General features: G+C 38.4%; 1 protein-coding gene and 2 long non-coding RNA genes across 4 annotated transcripts in view; 2 read left to right on the forward strand and 1 right to left on the reverse strand.

Annotated features, from left to right (window-relative positions):
- The window catches only part of LOC119503969, a 32,974-nt gene that overhangs the window by 10,761 nt on the left and 1,835 nt on the right, over nucleotides 1-20,378 (forward strand). The window contains exon 3 of one of the 2 annotated variants that reach the window (XM_037796052.1): nucleotides 19,448-19,485. The exons of the other annotated variant lie outside the window; for it this stretch is intronic. Within the exon in view, the coding sequence (XP_037651980.1) occupies nucleotides 19,448-19,485 (38 nt within the window). The remainder of the gene's footprint in view (nucleotides 1-19,447; nucleotides 19,486-20,378) is intronic. 2 annotated transcript variants of the gene reach the window in all.
- LOC119503995 lies at nucleotides 99-2,879 on the forward strand. Its single transcript, XR_005210459.1, has 4 exons — nucleotides 99-259; nucleotides 345-453; nucleotides 2,531-2,704; nucleotides 2,850-2,879. It is a non-coding gene; the product is annotated as an uncharacterized LOC119503995 (long non-coding RNA).
- LOC119503997 lies at nucleotides 4,261-16,460 on the reverse strand. The gene is made up of 3 exons (XR_005210462.1): nucleotides 16,433-16,460; nucleotides 6,545-6,546; nucleotides 4,261-4,411 (listed from the first exon to the last, which is right to left on the reverse strand). It is a non-coding gene; the product is annotated as an uncharacterized LOC119503997 (long non-coding RNA).

The raw sequence follows: 20,378 nt of genomic DNA on the forward strand, positions 1-20,378 counted from the left end.
ATTTCATCACATCAAGGAGTGTCTGTTTGAATCAGAGGGCAGAGCTTAATTTCTTTCTTTCTGTTTCATCTACTCGACTGACAATGGTGAGTAGCTGCTTTTAAGTGCTTCTCTTTGCCATTATTTTATATCTTTATGATTAATTTCTACATTGCTAATTTAATGTGTTGTCAGTGTAATTGTTGTAATGTGCTGTGTATTATTTCTGATTGCATCAGGCTACTAACGTAAACGGGACATCGACAGAAGATACAAAGAGGTGAGTGAGCTGATTTACTGAAACACAAGTTGTTATTGCTGCATCCTGCTTTTTTATTCAAATATTTAATTTTTTATTATTTTAGAGCAGAAGAGTTTCTGAAAAAGAAACTATCTTTCAGAGGGAATGCTTTCCTGATTATCCATGAAATGGTGAAACTGAATGCAACACACCCTACACTGCTTATGGATGAGGTACGTCTGATGAGGACTGTAATGAACTTTTGAAATATTCTGTTTTTGGACATAATGCCTTGTCACAGTGTATGTTGTACACACAGTGCTTCTCAGTTACACACAAACACGGAGAGCGATATTTAAGGGATAATATACAGCGAGTCGGTCATCGTTGTGAAATAAACCCTGACAGGGGGATCACGGAGGGGTCTTGCATTGCCCTGAAGGGGTTTATTTCTCAACAATGACCGGCTTGATGTACATTATTCTGCTTATTACATAGCTACTTAGTTAAAGGGATAGTACAGGTGTTTTTTGAAGTGGGGTTGTATGAGGTACTTATCCATAGTCAGTGTATTACTTACAGTAGATGATGGTTGGCACGCCCCCAGCTTGGAGAAAAAGACTGGAGCACCGTCATCGGAGCAAAGCAATACAGTGCTGTGGACGGGGACGGGGATGGAAAAAAAACATATTTTAGCCACCTAAAAGAAAGGTTCACCTAAAAAAATGTATATCCGTTTAAATGTACGCTATATTTAGAATATTTTCACCTCTTTATCTTGCCATCAGACAGACCTTCTCCTTTCCGACGGGGAAACTGAACTGAAAGTGAAACTTATTTATGCTTTCTCCAAAGCCAGCAGGCTCAGATGATAATACCGTATAGATACGTTTCACTTTTGGTAAATTTCGCCATCAGAAAATATTCTAAATATAGCTTACACTTAAACGGATATTATTTTTTTTAGGTTAGCCTTTCTTCTAGGTGGCTAAAATGCGTATTTTGGACGTCCCCATCTACAGCACTGTATTGCTTTGCTCCTGTGTTGGTACTCCTCTCTGTTTCTCCAAACTGGGGGCGTGCCGACCGTCATCTACTGTAAGTAATACACCTACTATGGATATGTACCTCATGGTCCTCCAGAGTCCGCAGAGAGAACTGTGACCATAGCAACGGTCTGTAATACATAGCAGTGGCAAAGAGTCTAGAAGCAAAGAAATGCTGGTGCTGTTTTGACAATGGTTGCTAGATGGCGCTGCAGTAGTGCTGCCACCATTTTGGACTGTAAACACCAATGAGTCCATAGCCGTGAATATATAAAGAGACGTCTTTAAATCAGAGGATAATTTTTTTGAGGTAAATCAACTAAGTAAGAAAACTTAAATAGCCGTCTTTTAAATCGTTATGTCCTTAAAGTCGTAAAATCAGCTAATAGCTGAATCCAGAGTTATTTTCCTCGGCATAATAAACGAGCATCAGACCCACGGAACTGCACCTTCCTGCACGCTCATTTGACATATCCGGTTCTGCCAGCTTCCTGCTAGCTGTATGTGGCTGTAATAATGGATATATTGACTGTAATTCATCACTTTTATTATCTTATAATACACCCATGGGCTGTATGCTGTAGCCTGTACCATGGTGGATGAACATCTCTGTTCCCAAACAACCAGCTATCGGCCAGTAGCTAGTAGTGCTAGTAGCATGACATAAACAGAACATAATGTATTTGTAAGTTATTTACTAACACGCAGGACAAAAGCACAGGGCACAACCTCTTATACATCCATGGTCTGTGGTCTGTTGGACGTAGATTCTGGGGGTCCTTGACATGAAAAAGTTTAAGATTGCTCTCAAAATCTGTGTGATGGATTTTTGTAACTTCTATTTATGTCCATTGCTCACTTTATGCTCCTCTGGGAAGCAGTCGGGCAAAAAAGTTTAATAAATAAATAAGTAAGTAAGTAAATTGTTATAATAGTATGCATATTTATAAAATTGTTATTGTTCAACACAGGCCATTTAGGTAGAGACATTAAAATTATAATAATAGAATAGAAATAATTTTGTAAGCAGACGTTTAACCGGCATCTGATGGACGCTTTCAGTCCGAAATGGCGGTGTAGCTCAGCTGCTGGGCGCTGACTTTGCAATGGAACGAACAATTGACTTTCACTTCTTAGCAATATACGTTCTTTGGCAGCGGTCTGCTATAAAGAACAGACTGTAGAACGCCGTGATTGACCAATCACAATCAATTATTCAACAAAGACGTGTAATAACTGTCTTGAATGTGTTTTGACTTTACAGATTCTTCACAGCATCTTCTTTTTGGGAAAGTTAGACGATCCAAAATTTATCCCAGAATCTCTTGTGAGTAATGATAAAGAACTCAGCGAAAAGTTGAAGGACTTCCCTCGGCCTTTTGCCCTCTATTCCTCTCAAGTACCCAAGCGGAGTCCATTCTCATGTTTTCTGGACATGGTAAGATTGTCAAATATAATTCAGTTCTTCTTTGTAAAGTTGTATAGAATTGCTACTTCACCTAAACATCCTCAAATATTACAGTTTATGATTATTGTACATCAATGGCGTTGATAATATTGATAATATTTGTGGTTTCTTACAGATTGTCCACCTGTATGGAGAAAATGACGAAGAGGAAATAAGAAAAAGGCTGCAAGACTTCGTCAGTCAACTGAAGCCTGGTGAATCAAAGGTTCTGGTCTCCTCTACCATGTGTGTCTCTCAAAGCAACATCCCAAAAGGTACTAGGTACTACGGAGTCTCCATGTCCACTTCAGGCTGTAATCCCAGGAGAATCATGATTGCTGCGTCCTGTCTTAGCAGCTGGGACAGTAAGGTGGCTGATGCAGTGATGACCTACTATCCAAAGAAGACCAAGAAGACGGATTTTGATGGGACCATCAAACTTCCACAGCATGTCAGGTGCCAGGCATTTAACCTCAGTGACGGAACAGTAAAGCCTCCTTGCAGATCCTGTGGGAATTTGTTTGGTTTGGAAACAAGTGAAAAAAAAGAGTGGGCCTATGGCAACTGTGCCGAAGCTGAAAGTTTGAGCAACTTGCTTAAAAATGATAAAAAGGTTAAAAAGCAAGTACAACCAACATCTGAGAAGTGCACAGATGAGAACAGGGAGACGGTTAAAGCGAGTGTCTTGACAGAACTTAGACGTTTGCTGAGTGATTCGGATTTTAATTGGGATAATAAGGAGAAGTTCTACGACCCAAGAGTTAGATCTTAAAAGGGGTAAACATATTGAGTACAATTCTTGTGGTGATTTATTATAAAGTGACCAGGTTGATCTCTTTTGATATGATTCTTTATCAGTAAAAACTTCACTGTAACCCTCTAGGCACTGAAATTTGTACTTTTTTTTGTGGATGTCGAATTCATGTGATGTATTGATCACAATAAAATAACAGTGATGTAAAATCAGGTTCATATTTTGTTTTGATTGTATCTCCTGCAACCTCATCCAAACAAGTGACTCTTTACTGAGGATAATTAAGTATTCCAAGATAAAAAAAAAAAAAAAAGCTATCATCTCATCTACAATGCTGTCAAATTGAACTTTTCTATCATGTTCAAGGCCTTTGACACATTCATCAAAAGCATGTTATACATAAAGTTGGAAACAAGTTGCTTTTGAATAACTCATTCACTGACCATGGGACATTATACAGACATAACCCAAAAATCTGTTGGAATATAGTTGAAGATATCTCAAGAACTGAAGTCTAAATAAGTCAAATTGTTGTTTTAATTAATCAAATGATTAATGTATATTTACCTTTACACAGTATAAATCTTCTAATGTAAGAAACTTTATTACATTCGTCATATACATACACGTACATACATGAAATTTGACCTCTGCATTTAACCCATCCTAAGCATTTAGGAGCAGTGAGCTGCTGTAAAGTGCCCGGGGAGCAACTTGGTGTCTCACCCTCAAGGATACTTTAACATGGATCAAACCGAGGCTATCAAAGGGGATGCGATGAGTGTGGGGTACCACGGTTTTACACTCTGCGACTCACCTTACCGCAGTTTGACAAGCGTTTCTGAGAACTATGGTGGCCTTCAGGTAACGTAGAAACGTGAAAGGCTCTCTCTAGAGCCAGTGTTTGGTTTGTCCGTCCTGGGCTACTGTAGAAACATGGCAGACTTCGTGAAGAGATCATGTCAAGAAGATAACCCCCAAAGTGCAAAAACTTGCAAAAGACCCCTATATAGATATGAAGGGCTCATTCTAAGCTAACGAAAAGACAATGATTTTGAGTTTTAGGTGATTATACACTTATGTAAATAGAGTGCTACAGGAATGAGTCCTAAAACCCGGATATGAGTTTTGTTCTACGACATAAAATATGTAATTTAATATCCCACTCAGGAATTTTTAAGCCTTGATGCATCTTGAAAAAGGCGGTTGCTAACAAGTGTCTAAATAAGACTACTAAACGTCATCACGCCGACTCGTCCACCTTTACAGCCTCGTTGTGTATACTCACGTTCATGCGACCGTTTGCATTCACACTTCAAAAATCATAAAAGTGGTGTTCCTTTGTGGAGATTATATTCTTGAACAAAATGTGTAAGTATCACAAACGTGTGTTTGCCACAGAGTTTATTTCCTGCAATAATCCAAAACCCAATGGAAAAATCCCATTGTCTTTTTGGAGAGAAAACCAGTGCGATATTAAATTCCTGGTTGGCCTACATAAATATGTCATCACTGCTGCACTCTATTAGATCACCTGAAATGTTACACACTGTTCCTTTAAGATTTAATACTTTTTCTTTTTCTTTTCTTTTTTTTGGAGCCGTTTCACCCCCACCCATAGTGTATTGGGGTTTTTTTCAGCTGTGAGCTGCTCCTCCATTTCTTTGTGCATTGCATTGTGGGAGAATAGTGTGCATCAACAGCACATACAAAAACACAACACATCACATAACATTGCTTTATTTATGTACATTTTAATATATTATTCTCACTTTTGCTTCAAACCACCTGTTCTTCCCCTTTTGTCTGAACCTTGAACCAGCTCATGACATCAGGCTTGAATTTGTTGTGACAAATATTGCTTTTAGCAATACTGCTGTTCAGTGGCATCATTCGTAGCTCCACACTATCATCCACCGTCATTTCCACAGAATAACAACCAATCTGTACTATAGCCTACAGCTTGTAAATTCAGAGAGCCACACTGGTTGACTCAGTAGTTTAGCATCTAACATTTGTGTCTGCACTTGTTTTAGCATTGGCACACCTTCAATAGTTGGATTCAAACAAAAACTCATTGCACCTCTCCCTACCAACGTACAAACACTCCCTGTATGAAGTAAGCAAACCGGTAGTATGACATTGAGTGTGTTCCAATCCACGTACTTCCAGAAGTACACTTCAATGTAGTGCACGTTGTGCACTCTGTACTCACTTAAAGGGACTATTTGTAACTTTCAGAAATGCTTGTTAACAGCGACACCTGTGGCCTTGAAATCAACGAAAGTCAGCGTCGGGCTCGCGCTTGCTTGCTCTAAATATACCTGAACGAGCGTCGCTCAAAACAGTGAGGCGACACACGTCAGCTAAAACCACAATATCACTCTATATTTCAGCTGCTTGGCAGTAATGTTAGCTGACCAGACGAAGGTCTCTACATGAACATGATTTAGATCTGATCCTAGTGTTGGCTTTTCCTGCCTAAGTGCAGGCTGAAGCAGCGGGGCTCTGCAGCGTGTCTCCCTGCTCTCTCCGCCCGCAGCCGGAGAGAGCAGAGGAGACACCGGCACCCGGTCGGTAACGAGAAGACAACGTAACTCTCTGAAGAGCTACGTCACTTCACAAGACACGGGAAACCTCTGTTGGTCTGGAGGAGCTGCAGCATTTATTTCTGCACAAACGTCCCCTGTGCATTCACTAGATATTCTCAGAGCTAAACTAACTCTTCTGCAGTGTGTAGTGAGCGCGCGTTCACGTCTAGAGGTGGAGGACGCGCGCTCTGTCTGAGTGAAGGAGAGCAAGCAGCGGAGACGAGGCTCCAGCCACACGCGAGCGCGCATATGCGAACAGGCATGTGTGCCGACCAGCTACATTTATATGCTTGAAAAGTTACAAACAGTCCCTTTAAGTACTGCGTAAATTTCAACGGTGTAGGGTCGTCTCAAATCGAATACTCTGCGGCGCACTGACCGGAAATGACGATTGCAACATTTGACCGCGGCTCGTTACCCGCCAAAATATCTTCTGAAAAAAAGTAAAAGCAGAGTGGAAATTACGTTTCCAACGTCGTCGCCTACGCCTACGATGTGTCCTCCTGTTGGCTGAAAATGCACCGGTATGTTTACGTATTGTATTGTTTTATTCTGTTATCTACGTATGTTTGAATAGTGGTCGTGGCTCCACCCCTTCCGCTACGTCACCAAGATGGTGACAGTTGAGTGTGGAAGGTGTCGAGCGTTCCACACTCAAGTCTTTTATTCGCATTATTTCTGATAAGTTCACTCCTCATGTGTCATGTTTAGTTTTACTTCCTGTCTCTATGTGTTTTCCCACCTCCTTGATTATTCCTCACATGCCTCTGATTTTGCCTTAGTCTTCTCTGTTTATACACTCCCTAGCTCTAAAACTGAACCTGTTACAGCCTCTGAAAGACAGCATTGCATTGTGGGAGAATAGTGTGCATCAACAGCACGTACAAAAATCTACTATATTTGGTCTGCATAGTGTCTGGTTTGAGTAAACTCTATTTGTCACTTTTCAAGTGTGAACACACTAAGAAGCTGCTTAGAGTCAGTATGTAGTTTAGATTTGTGACACGATGGAGGATCACCAGAAGTCTTTAACGCAGGCCTGCATGGTCTCCAGTGTCCTTTAGTGTGCTTTGTTATTTTCCATCATACAACCTTTTTCACTCACCTTTGTACCCCCTACATCACTACCTTTACTGATTTTTTTTCACATAACATCGCTTTATTTATGTAAATTTTAATACATTATTCTCACTTTTGCTTCAAACCACGTGTTCTTCACCTTTTGTCTAGGGTGACCAGATCCCAACAAACCAAATGTGGGACAAAGAGTATGTTTGTGTGGGACAATGTGGGACACGTTACCAAGGCTGAGAGGTAGTCTTCAATTTTGATATGTCTATTTAACTTAAATGATAAACATTTCTATTCTGCTCCGTATCCTGTAACATCTCTATGCTTTGCCTGAATGCATCCATAGATGGTCACATCTCTTTCTGAGCCGCACGTTTCTTGTGAGACTCACATGAACTGTGTCCCTTCATGTCGTATTCCCCCTGTGGTAAATTGAAAAATAACTGGCAAATTTCATAAAAAACTCTGAGAATGGCCTTCCACCAGCTTATAAATACTTATAAGTAGTTTCACAGTCTTTGTTGTAGCTGCTCTTCATTTTCTTTGTGGTAGTTTCCATCATATTCCGCCTAAATCTGCATAGCTTGTGACTTTGCGGTGACTAACAATTTTCTACGTTGGGCGTAGCGTGGCAAAGACGGTGAAATGTTAACCTGCACTTGACCCACGTGTGTGCAGTTTGACAGCAAACAGTCCCGTAGAAACAGCCTTCCCTGCTTTCTCCACAGCCATTGGATAAAAGCCAGATTTTAAAAAAGCATCTGTCCTGCAGTGGTTTGACTCTTGAAAACTAGAGCCAATGAAATTGTGGGACATTGTCTCAATATGTGGGACGTGGGAACAGGGATAAAAATGCTCTGCAGTCCCTCGTAAAGTGGGACACCTTGGTCACCCTACCTTTGTCTGAACCTTGAACCAGCTCATGACATCAGGCTTGAATTTGTTGTGACAAATACTGCTTTTAGCAATACTGCTGTTCAGTGGCATCATTCGTAGCTCCACACTATCATCCACCGTCATTTCCACAGGAGAACAATCAATCTGCACTACAGCCTACAGCTTGTAAATTCAGAGAGCCACACTGGCTGACTCAGTAGTTAAGCATCTAACATTTGTGTCAGCACTTGTTTTAGCATCGGCACACCTTCAATAGTTGGATTAAAACAAAAACTCATTGCACCTCCCCCCACCCACCGTACAAACACTCTCTGTCAGCAGTAAGCAAACCGGTAGTATGACATTGTGTAAAAAGAAAACTAGATAAAAACATAAGAACCCACGGTGACACAGGTGTCACATGTCTTTTAACCTACAGTGTAAGGGAGCAGCAAAACCTGAATGCACTGAAAGCTCTGAGTGTCACGGCCTGGTTCTCTGCCCAGAGGCCCTCGGACTTTTTCTTAAGACTTAATCTTGCATCCTTTTAGTGGCTTATATTGCTTCTGTTTTGTCTGGAGGATTTTGGTTTCTAGGTTTTGGGTTTTCTGTTACATTCCTTGTCTCATTCTTCATTTAGTGATTCCCGTTTTATTTCTGATAAGTTCACTCCTCATGTGTCATGTTTAGTTTTACTTCCTGTCTCTGTGTGTTTTCCTGCCTCCTTGATTATTCCTCACCTGCCTCTGATTTTGCCTTAGTCTTCTCTGTTTATACACTCCCTTGTTTTCCCTGTTCCCCTGCCAGATTGTCTTTGTTCATCCCCCGTGTGTACATCACTTTCCCTTATTCCTCGGCTACGTTCCAAATCGCATACTTACTTACTTTTCTTTTTACTTTTAGTACGTACTACAGCTGCTCTTACAAAGTATGTGCTGTTTTTGAATGCGGTATGCATACAAGTTAAGTCTTGAACTTTGACCCTCTTGCTCATATGGTGCCTTCAAATGGGGTCGTGTTTACCGTGTTCATGAGAAGAGTCCATATGAACGCCCACTCTTGTGGTATTCAGGACGTCGTAAGTGGGAAGTTTCTGAAAGCTCTGAGTTGTGACATGTTTGTTGACGTTGTCAAAAATGGCAGAGGCCATGGAAGTTCATTTATATATATAATATATTGTTATATAATTTTAGTCTTTTTTTTTTTTTTTCTTCAGAATACTATAATATGTCTGACCTCATCTTTCTCCTCTGTCATTATGCCTTTGCATTTCCTGCATTATGTTACCCACTTGCTAGCTCGCTAAATTGTTAGCCTCTGTGGCTTCTAGACGCCGACCGTAACGTTAATATTGCCGTTGCTTAGCAGCGATGTTCTCACGACTTAACCACTTGAACGCCGAGCATTTTGTGTACACGACTTCCCATGTTGTAAACACAAGCTCAAAATGAGAAAGTTTGCTCCGGCTGGTACTTCATATTTCCTAAACTGATCTCAACATGGCAGCCGGGTCACAAACTTTCTCATTTTACAGCTAAACAGTACAAGCTGTTTCTGAAAACACTTGAGGAGAGAAATAGGCATTACAGTAACAGAATATTGATTCATATTTGATCAGCGCTGCCTATGTTTAACCGTTTGATCACAGTTTGCAAGTGATTGACAGCTGCTCAGAGACGGCAGACTCCAGATCAGCTCTGATTGGTTGTTTCCCTCCGGTCTGTGAAATCTTGCAGATGCCGTTAGGAGCACCGGAGGACACAGAAGCACATGATGTTTTTTTTCAGATTACCTGTCTCATGCACTACTGTCAGGACATAGTGACAAAAATAACTTTTTTTAATCAGATTTGCTCCAATTCTACCCACTGCAGCTTTAATAGAAAAACTGTCAGTGTTCATATGTTGCAGCATATCATATATTATTCTAACATAACTCAAACAAATTAGCGAATGGAATCACGTGTTCATACGGCTGAACTGATATAGCAGATATAAGAATGGAGAAAACATGTATGCTTTCTTCATCTGTATGTGTTCATGTATTCTGCTACTGAAACAGCTCCAATATATATTGACAGGACTGGAGCAAAGTATTTTCTTTAGCACAATGAGACAAAACATCCACAGACAGCAAAATAACTTTTCATGCACAATAAATATAATCACATCAAACTGTTCACACTTCTTCTTTTTATTGAACATAAGCTATTATGATTAACACTGAAACATCGTTTTGACAGATGACTTCATGTTGTCTTTTTCCTCCAGTGGGTTTGTCTCAGTGGCAAAGATTCACCACTAGATGGCAGCACAGCCATGTTCAGTTAAAACCTGCTACAAGCTCTAAATCAAAATCATCACTGAGATATCTCTGTGTTATAGATTTATATTAAATCTTTAATATCACAGTTGAGTCCAGAGACTTTAGCAGCTAAATCAATTTTCTACTGTATGACCTGGATTTGATTGGAAGGTGTATAAGTTATGACTACACCGGGGGTCAGCAACCTTTTTGATATGAAGTTCCACTTTTAAATTTTCTTTTTAATCAGAGTGCCATATCAACATTAAGGTTAACATTAAGTTTAATTATGACACCACATCAAAATTGAAATCTCCAACAGATATTTTAATTTTATTTCCATCCATATAGCATAGCAGAGTTTTAAATCAGGACATTGTAATTATCAGGGCTGTCAAAGTTAATGTGATAATAACACGTTAATGCAAATTTGTTTTAACACCACTAATTTCTTTGACACGTTAACACAACTTGTGATATTTAGGTTGTTGCAGGCTCAGTTTTAAAGCTAGAGAGAAGATACTGGCATCAAATGAAACTAGAAAACCTAAGGAAGTATGACCAACCGTGTCATACTAGCATGTCGTCAGGGAGGCTAAATATCGCTCCAAACTAACGCCAAATTTTGTCGAGGAAAAACTCGCATGGCCATTTTCAAAGGGGTCCCCTGACCTCTGACCTCAAGATATGTGAATGTAAATGGGTTCTATGGGTACCCACGAGTCTTCCCTTAATAGACATGCCCACTTTATGATAATCACATGCAGTTTGGGGCAAGTCATAGTCAAGTCAGCACACTGGCACACTGACAGCTGTTGTTGCCTGTTGGGCTGCAGTTTGCCATGTTATGATTTGAGCATATTTTTATGCTAAATGCAGTACCTGTGAGGGTTTCTGGACAATATTTGTCATTGTTTTGTGTTGTTGATTGATTTCCAATAATAATAGAAGAATTTCTTTTTATAAAAGCCCAATTTTGGTGACCTCTGATACATTCTAATGCTACTATTCCATCATATACACTGATCTTAATTATCATGTATTTTAATGAGTTTGCCTGTCTGATTGTAAACATGTAGTGAATTATTGTAAAGGAGAATCAGGCTTCTAGTGTGTTATAGCCCAGAATCTGTAATAGTTATTCATATTTAAAACCAGTGTGTCAGTGTGCTGACTTGACTACGACTTGACCCAAACTGCATGTGATTATCATAAAGTGGGCATGTCTGTAAAGGGGACTCGTAGGTACCCATAGAACCCATTTTCATATCTTGAGGTCAGAGGTCAAGCCAAGAGACCCCTTTGAATATGGCCATGCCAGTTTTTCATCGCCAAAATTTAGCGTAAGTTTGGAGCGTTTTATCCTCCTTCCCAAAAAGCTAGCATGACATGGTTGTTACCAATGGATTAGGTTTTCTAGTTTATATGTACCTTTCCTCTAGGTTTAAAACTAAACCTGCTACAGCCTCTGAAAGACAGTAAAGTCGGCAGGTGTCAGAGGGTTAAGGAAAACGGTTGGGAACCACTGCTGTAGAGTAAAGTAACTGATCATATCCTGGTTATTACTGTCTCATATAGTTACAGACTGTTATGTAAGGATGCTCAGATTGCTCCCTGCTGGAGGAAAGCTGGAAATACTGGCCCTCAGTGTTCATCACATGTTCTTTAGTCATGTGAAACAGTGTGTCATCATCACCGATACAGTGAATTAATACTCGATGATGCTGCTTGTGTGAACTGAAGACCCAACACTTTGAAAGGGACAACCCTGCAAGTTAATGGTGATATATTGTACATGTGGGACATCATATCTAGTCCCTTCTGTGGACCAGCATCCGAAAACCTGCAGTCTTTGTCTCCCTCTGCTGGTGATTTAATTAAAGTCCTAGGTGTCAAACATAATTGGGAATCATGCTCATAGTTTGTTAATTATGCTATTTACTTTATTCTAGCTCAGACATATTAAACATTTCAAACAATATTGCTACAGATAGTCCAATTACAAAGATGTGAAGATACAAAGTTGCACATACAGTATTATAAATACTATAATGGATATTTTTTTAACACAATTTTCTTTATATGGAGTTGGGCAAAGCAGAAATTAAAGGGAAGGTTATCCTACAATGTTATACAGTATATAAAGCTGGTGTCTATGAGAATAAAATAAACTAGATATAGATTTAATGATTCACTTACAAAAGTAAAGGTCAGGTTTCAAAGACTTGAAACTTGACTTGGACTTGCAATAAATGACTTGTGAGCATCTCTGTTTTTTTGTTCATGAAAGTATACTTTGAATACTTATGAGATTAAAAAAATTGATTTAAATGTGTTGTTCTCGCATGCCTCTACGGTGAACGAATAATACAAAAACTTGATGAATTGAAGTAAATTCATATCAAAACATCCTTTTACAAACTCACACACTTTAATAGTCTTCTCTATCAAAAAGTAAGCACAACTACAAGTCAAGTATTCTTTTCTGTAGGCCTATGAGGCAAGAATACTTAATTATACTTTTCTTAAGTATATCTTGATCAAAAGATTAAGTAAAAAGACCTATAAGCCAAGTACACTTAGACTTTTTTGTATACTTGTCAATATAAGTCAAGTATACTTAGTCTTTTTTGTATACTTGTCAGTATGAGCCAAGTATACTTAGTCTTTTTCGTATGCTTGTCAGGATAAGTGAAGTATACTTAGACTTTTTTGTATACTTTTCAGCATAAGCCAAGTATACTTAGACTTTTAAGTATCCTTGTCAGTACGAACCAAGTATACTTAAGTATACTTTTGTTATGTATATCTCTGATAGGTACATAAAAATAAACTGAAAGTATACTCGCTTTTTTTAAGTTCCAAAGAAGTATACTAATAGCACACTTGAATAAACTGCATTTTGGTAAGGGATTTCAAGTCTAGTCACTATTATATAGCCCTCTCAAAAATATGTGTCAGAAGACTATATATTATATGTAAAAAACACATGGCACCCTCTATCTTTAAACCCTTCATGTAGATAAAGAAATGTATTTAAAAAATCTCACTAATGACAGCTGCGCCTGTGATTGGTTGCCATACTGACAGAAGTATTCAGATCATTTAATTCTTGAGTAAAGGTAGCAATAAAAAATACTTTACAAGTAAAAGCCCTGCTTTTAAAAAAAATTAAAAGTACAGAAGTATTAGCAGAAAAATATACTCAAAGTATTAAATGTAAAAGTACACTATTATGGTAAGCAGTACTTTTATGTTGCACTTGTCTAAGATGGAGCTAATTCTAATTGCACTGGGTAGTTAAATCTATTGCAGTGCATCATGATTAACTAATCATATGTTTGGTATGTAAAATCCTAACCTGAAAGGTAACTAGTAACTATAGTTGTCAAATAACTGTGATGGAGTAAAATGTATATTATTTAAGTATAAGTTATATATGCACCTCAAAACTGTACTGAAGCACTTGAGTAAATGTAATAAATTACTTTACAGCACTGCATTTGAGACGGGCACAATGTCTACAGAGACACTACAACCAAATCTGAATGGTGTAGGGTGTTTTATTGATAGTCTGAGAGGTGAGATCTAGGTGGATTGATTTTTATTGTCATGTCACACCTCAAAGTTCTGCTCTTCTGTCACATTGTAGGAATTTGAATTTGGTTTTGTTCTTTTATAGTAGTCAGTTTAACAGACCAGTAGAGGGCAATGTTGTTCTTTACTTCCTCTCTCCATTATATCAATTGGTAAAACCCACCAGCTGATGAGACGTAATGGCTAATTTTAGCTAGCATTAGCACCCAATTTTGTAAAAGCTGCCACTTGATGAGGTGTAATTAGTAATGGGAGCGTATCTATATATGTTCCCAGGGCACTATGTTCCCCAGCTAAATGGTTTTATGTTCTTAGCAAGGCTATTTTTCCCTACAGGTCAAATGTTCAATATATGTTTCTCTGGGTCAATATGTTGAAATCACACAGCTACCATCCAATTTGCCTGTTAACAGGCTATTGAATAGGCCTTATCAACACACATCTGTCCCAATTGTAATACGTAAATGGACTTGCATTTATATAGCGCTTTTCTAGTCTTCCGACCACTCAAAATGCTTTACACTACATGTCAGTATTCAACCATTCACTGATGGCAGAGGCTGCTAAGGTGCCAACTTTGCCCATCAGGATCTAATCTAAATACTCATTCAGACACCAATGGCTATGCCAATATGGGGTTAAGTGTCTTGCTCAAGGACACATCGACATGTGGGATCGATGTAAACGTTATAGTGCTTTTTGAGTTGTGTTCAGAAGGAACAAACCATTTCTTTGACATCTGGCATAGCCTATTGGAAAAAACCTGTACTGTATCTTCATGTTGGTAGTTTTGTTTAGGCTGGTTGTCTCATTTTTGTTTCTGTTCCGAAACAGGTCTATGGAAAGCTTTGCAAGGTGCAGCAAAGGAGAGGGGGTGTGAGGATCTGGAGGCCAGCCATTATTAACCACCTGTACTGGACGGCAGCTTCCGCTCCTAATGGAGATCCACATGTGATGGAGGCCAAGTGGCAGCGCATGGTGAACCATGTCCTGGACATCCATGAACACGGCACTCCTGCATTTTTCCCTGCTGTGCACATCCACTTCTGTTGGGAGAAACAACAACAATGAGGCTGAAACAGGTACAACATACTGTGTGTGTGGCTGAACATTATTAGCGGTCCAATCTTCAGTGTGGTGCTTGGTTTATTCAGGGTCCATTTCACTCCAGCAATGAAATACTCTGGTGGTAAATGTCATCTTTGTAATTTAAAACGCAATAATATACCTAATAATAGCTTAACAACAAAACTTATTTATATTGCACTCAAATCAGTATAAATTAAGTAATAATATATAATATATATATATTAATTAATTAATACAAATAATATATTTCACTCCCTCGTCCTCTACTTTCCATCCTCCTTAGTATGTATGGATGTTCAGCACATACATATTATGTGACAGTGAAAGAAACAAGTATGAAGAAAACTAACGCAGTCTAACACAGCAGCCCAGACCTCAGTGATAAAAATGGGGCCAGCAGACTCAAAACCAATAATAATAATTAAAATAAAAACAATTGCCTTTCTAAAACGGTTTAAAAACATAAACTTCATGAAGATAGAATTTTTGTAGTTTTTTTTATGTTACATTAACCTGCATTAGTTTTAACTTGGTTTAACTAATTAACCGGGAACTAAGTATTTATTGAATATTTCATCCTGTCACTGGTTAATGTCACTTTTTAGCCACAGGGTGGCAGCTTTGTAATACTTTACACAATACTAGAAAACAACTTGTGAACTGTGAATCTGCTTTTTACACGTTTCACTTAGTAGTCGCGCCCTTTAAAGGAGGAGCCAACGTACAGTTAGCAGTTTCTCAGTCCCTAAATATTTATTATGTAAGTCATTGCATGAGTCAGTAGTATCACTGAATGTGAACTAAAAATAAAAAGTCCTTTCCCCAGCGTATGCATCGGCCCTCATGAAGTCTCTGAGGGAGGGCTACTCCAGGTCACCAAAGACTCTACTGCACCTGCCAGAAGAGGAGGATATTTTGGCTTTATCTGTTTATCTGTTAATAATCTCAACCTGATGTTTGAGATTGTTATAAACTGGTTTAAAAAGTGTAAAACCAAAACAGATGTTGTGGTCCCGGTTTTCAGGTTGTGATTATTATAAATCAAGACAAAGTCAGATCAATACTACAATTCACATTAAGCTACAGTGTGTAGGTTTTGGTGGCATCTTGCGGTGTGGTTGCAGATTGCAACCAACTGAGTACCCCTCCGCTCACTCCTCCCTTTCCAAGACTGTGAGCGGCACGGTGCAAAACCGTGGGTACGCCATTCGCCTCGCTTAGAGTCCATCCATACCATAATAACATTACTTTAGGGGCAACAGAAGTCAGACGTCTGGTGGTACCACAGTTTTCCACTCTGCTTCTCAGGCTACCGCAGTTTCACAAGCGTGTTGGAGAACTACGGTGGCCTTCAGGTAACGGAAATACACTAAAGGCTCTCTCTAGAGCCAGTGTTTGGTTTGTCCTTCCTGGGTTACTGTAGAAACATGGCGGAACAACATGGCAGACTCCGTGAAGAGGACCCGCTCTCGGATCCCCCGAAATGTTACACACTGTTCATTTAACCTGTAGGCCAAAGAGGTTATTCACATTTGTTTATTTGTGAGATATCTCTGAAACCTGGTAAGAGATTTTGATTAAATCTGGTAAACAATTGGGCCAAGGATCAAGTGTCTATTTTTGTTTGTTTATTACGTTTTCTCAACAATGCAAGATAGGGCATTTTTGAACATTTTCACTCTTTACTTATGCTTATTGTAATCAAAAGCATCTGGCATCATACTGTATATCTCATGATTGTCTATTTTGATGTAGAGCCAGATGTAAATTAAAACATTTTCTATGTAAGGGATAATGTACAGCGAGCCGTCGTCGGGGTTTATTTCACAACAATGACCCGCTAGCTGTACATTATCACACTTATTACACGGCTATTTAGTTAAGAAATCAATAATTTGACACAAAAAAGGTTGACATCAGAATTAGGGCCCATGGCAACGGTCTGTTATACATAGCAACGGTCTGCTATATAAAGAAATAACTGTGATTGACCAATCAGAATACAGGGCTTTGTTGAATACTCGATTCTGATTGGTCAATCACAGCGTTCTACGGTCTGTTATTTCTTCATAGCAGATCGTTGCTATGGATAACAGACTGTTGCTATGGGCCTTATTCTGATGTCGGACTGGAGGACTGTTTTTGTGTCAAATTATTGATTTCTTAAGTAGGTAGCCATGTAATAATAATGTAATAAAATAGTGTCTTTATGTGTTATGAGTTAAATGCATTTTTTGTAGCTGCCCAGATTTGCATCCCCTTATTTCAGCCAAGATGAATGTTAGTTCACTTTTTTAATATTCCTGTATCACAGCTGTTACCTTGCACTATATTCAGTTTTAAGTTTTCTTCATCTCCTTGTATTTTTATATCTGGTATATTTTATTTGTAATATGCACTACTAACCTTTTTACTGCCTTTTTACTAACATGTTTTTGCACTATGGAACTGTGACGCTGGAAACTTGAATTTCCCTCTGGATCAATAAAGTTACTATCTATCCATCTATCTATCTATCTATCTATCTCTCTATCTATCTAGTGGATGTATGAAATTCACACTGTCCAGCTAAATACGTGCTGATAAAAACATCCAGATCTGTAGAAATAAAGTGAGGCATTATTGGGCATCAGGTATATTTCTTTACCTGCCCAGAATTATCTTCCCTCCTTCCTCAGATCAGAGTGTTACACAGGCTATATGAGGTTCACACTGTCCAGCCAAAACAGACCCAGAATATGAGCATATAACATCCATCATTTGATCACAAAGCGTCTGAAAGGAACTTATGTTCGGCACTTGCAGAGAGTGACGTAGTTTACAACATTTGATGAGCACTCGAAGGCAGCAGCGCAACAAGGAAGGGAGTGTCGAAAGTCGCTCAGACCTTCTGTTGTCTTTATACATATAGCGACGGGATTTTCCTCGAAGACAACTGAGGCTTCAGACCTTCTGTTGTCTTTATAACGACGGGATTATTCTCGAAGACAGCCAAGGCTTCAGTCTACTACTCAGGTGTGGTAACTATTATTTATTACTTTGTTTGATGAGGATTTTTCTCACACTTTTGATTTAGTTCAGTCTGACCTAGTCTATCTCTGTTAGAACAATTTAGTAGCCTAACAAAGCATAAAATGTGTTGTGCCTTTTGCGTGTCTTTACATTGTTTTCAGATTAAACATTAATAAACGTGATTATAGTTTTCACATTTGAGATTATTACAAAGAAGCTGTCGTCTGTCTTTAGAGGACATGAAAGGACAAATGTCCTCCTGCTGGTTGTTACAGACTCTTTACGCTCAAATCTAAAAGAGATTCACATTTATACAATTTTGGTTTAATTTGTGAAAACATAAAAAGGAATTAGGGCATATATCCAGAAGTTTAGGCTAATATTTTATATATATGACCCAATAGTGTGTGCGTGTATTGTGTGCACAATAGGAGGAGAACATCGTCGTAGCAAATCAGCAGCTCACAAGGAAGTGAATTTTAATATAGGATCTAATTGTCATAAACAATCACTTAAAAGTTACATTTTAAACACAACTTTTACAGCTAGTAACTCATTAATATGAAATGATGCCGTTCAGGGATTTGACCTAAAATTATGTTTTTTGGTTTTTTTTACTGAATGTGTAAGGTGATTATTATAATTACTCTAAAAAGTGTTTTGAAATTGTACTTTCTGTTGTTTTATTTCCTAATCCGTCTTCAGATCAGTTTTTTTTTGTTTTTGTTTTTTTATATATACAGTTTTTGTTTCTTCCTCTTTTGAATTTAACACCTCTCTGTTTTAGAGACAGAAAAAGACTGCCAGCGTGCCACACTGAAAATGGCGGACGGTCCAAGTGAAAGAAAAGTAAGAAACATCTGTTTATTAGCTATTCATTTATTTTATTTACAGTGGTGTGCGCTACAGAAAAAAATATTAATTTATTCACCCTTTAAATACTCAGTAGTCAAACAGAATATTTAATTGTCTCATTTTAATTTTCCTACAAACCTTTTTTGTGAAATATTTAAATACCATTTTAGATATACTGTAGATATACACTATATATTTAGATTTGATTTAGTTATACTGTATTTATTTGTAGTTCCACTTTAGCTCAGTGCTTTCATTTTGCAAAATGTCCTGCTGTTAATCCACTACATTTCAAATGGGACTACGTTTAAACATTGTTTTTGGCATTTTTTTACTGACACATAATAAATCAAACATGGGACCTAAAGGGTGACATGGCCCACATTTTAACCATAGGCCAACAGCACAATGTATTTTGTTGTATTTCTATTAAAATGTATTTGACAGATTTAGATTAGTTGTTTTCTAATAATACAGTATATTATTGCCTAGGCCCAGATTCTGTGATAATATTAAAATATTGAGTAAAGGTTTGAGTATTTTTCCACCACTTTAACCATACACATTTTATTTTCTTGCTGACAGACAGCAAGGCTGGAGAACGATCCAGGGAGCTGCTGCAGGTAAGAACCAGTTTTCTTTTCTGGTCAGGGAAGTTTAAATGAACAATGTCAGGATACCTGTAACAAGGTATCTTGTTACAGAGCATTTAGTGGCTAGTTTGAATAATTGAAAGCAGTTTAAATATAAAGCCATTACAAGATGCTTCCAACATCACAAATAATAGCAAAATGTGTCGAGAGAAACTAAAAAAATGCCAGAGCAAATGTGGAACACAAACAGAAGGTTTTCTTTTTACGTTTTGTTTGGACAGTTGTGAATGCAGTAATCATACTCTGGTGTGGACCAAAACGACCGAACCGAGTCCTCTTTCGGGAGGCGGTCTCAGATTGTTTCCAAGCGAACCAAAATACAGGCTGCCTGTGCGAGCATTTATTGAGATGGACGCAGGTAAACGACAGGTTAACATGAGTGGGAGAGGTCTTTATTAATTTAGTCATTTACTCATTTATTTATTTGACAGGGACAGTGCACAGCTTCTTAGCTGTACCAGAGTTAGCTATAAGATAGTTTACATTTGTAGTCCCTGGGCAGGAAACAGAGAATGGCATCTCTGTTAAGAAAACTAACACTGTAGTATAAAACACAACTACAAAACAGTAACGTTACTGACCTGGACCTCTGCAATATTCCGATGTTTGCTTGACATCTGGGCAGAAGAGAACATACAGAATATGCTAAATAAAGATAGCATAAACAGTAACGTTTATAAAGTAATTTGAGATGAACTGGAGGAGAAGGGATTTGTGCACACAGTAGATCAGTGCAGAGTCGAAGTGAAAAAACGTTGACAGCATCATAGTCTGTGATTCCCTGCGTAGAAGTAGCAGCTCTCAACAAAAAAAATAAGTTTGCACCTTTGTACACGCCCCTCAGCAACTTTTTTTGTTATTTG

The sequence above is a fragment of the Sebastes umbrosus genome, chromosome 15, assembly GCF_015220745.1.
Source record: "Sebastes umbrosus isolate fSebUmb1 chromosome 15, fSebUmb1.pri, whole genome shotgun sequence".
NCBI lineage: Eukaryota > Metazoa > Chordata > Actinopteri > Perciformes > Sebastidae > Sebastes > Sebastes umbrosus.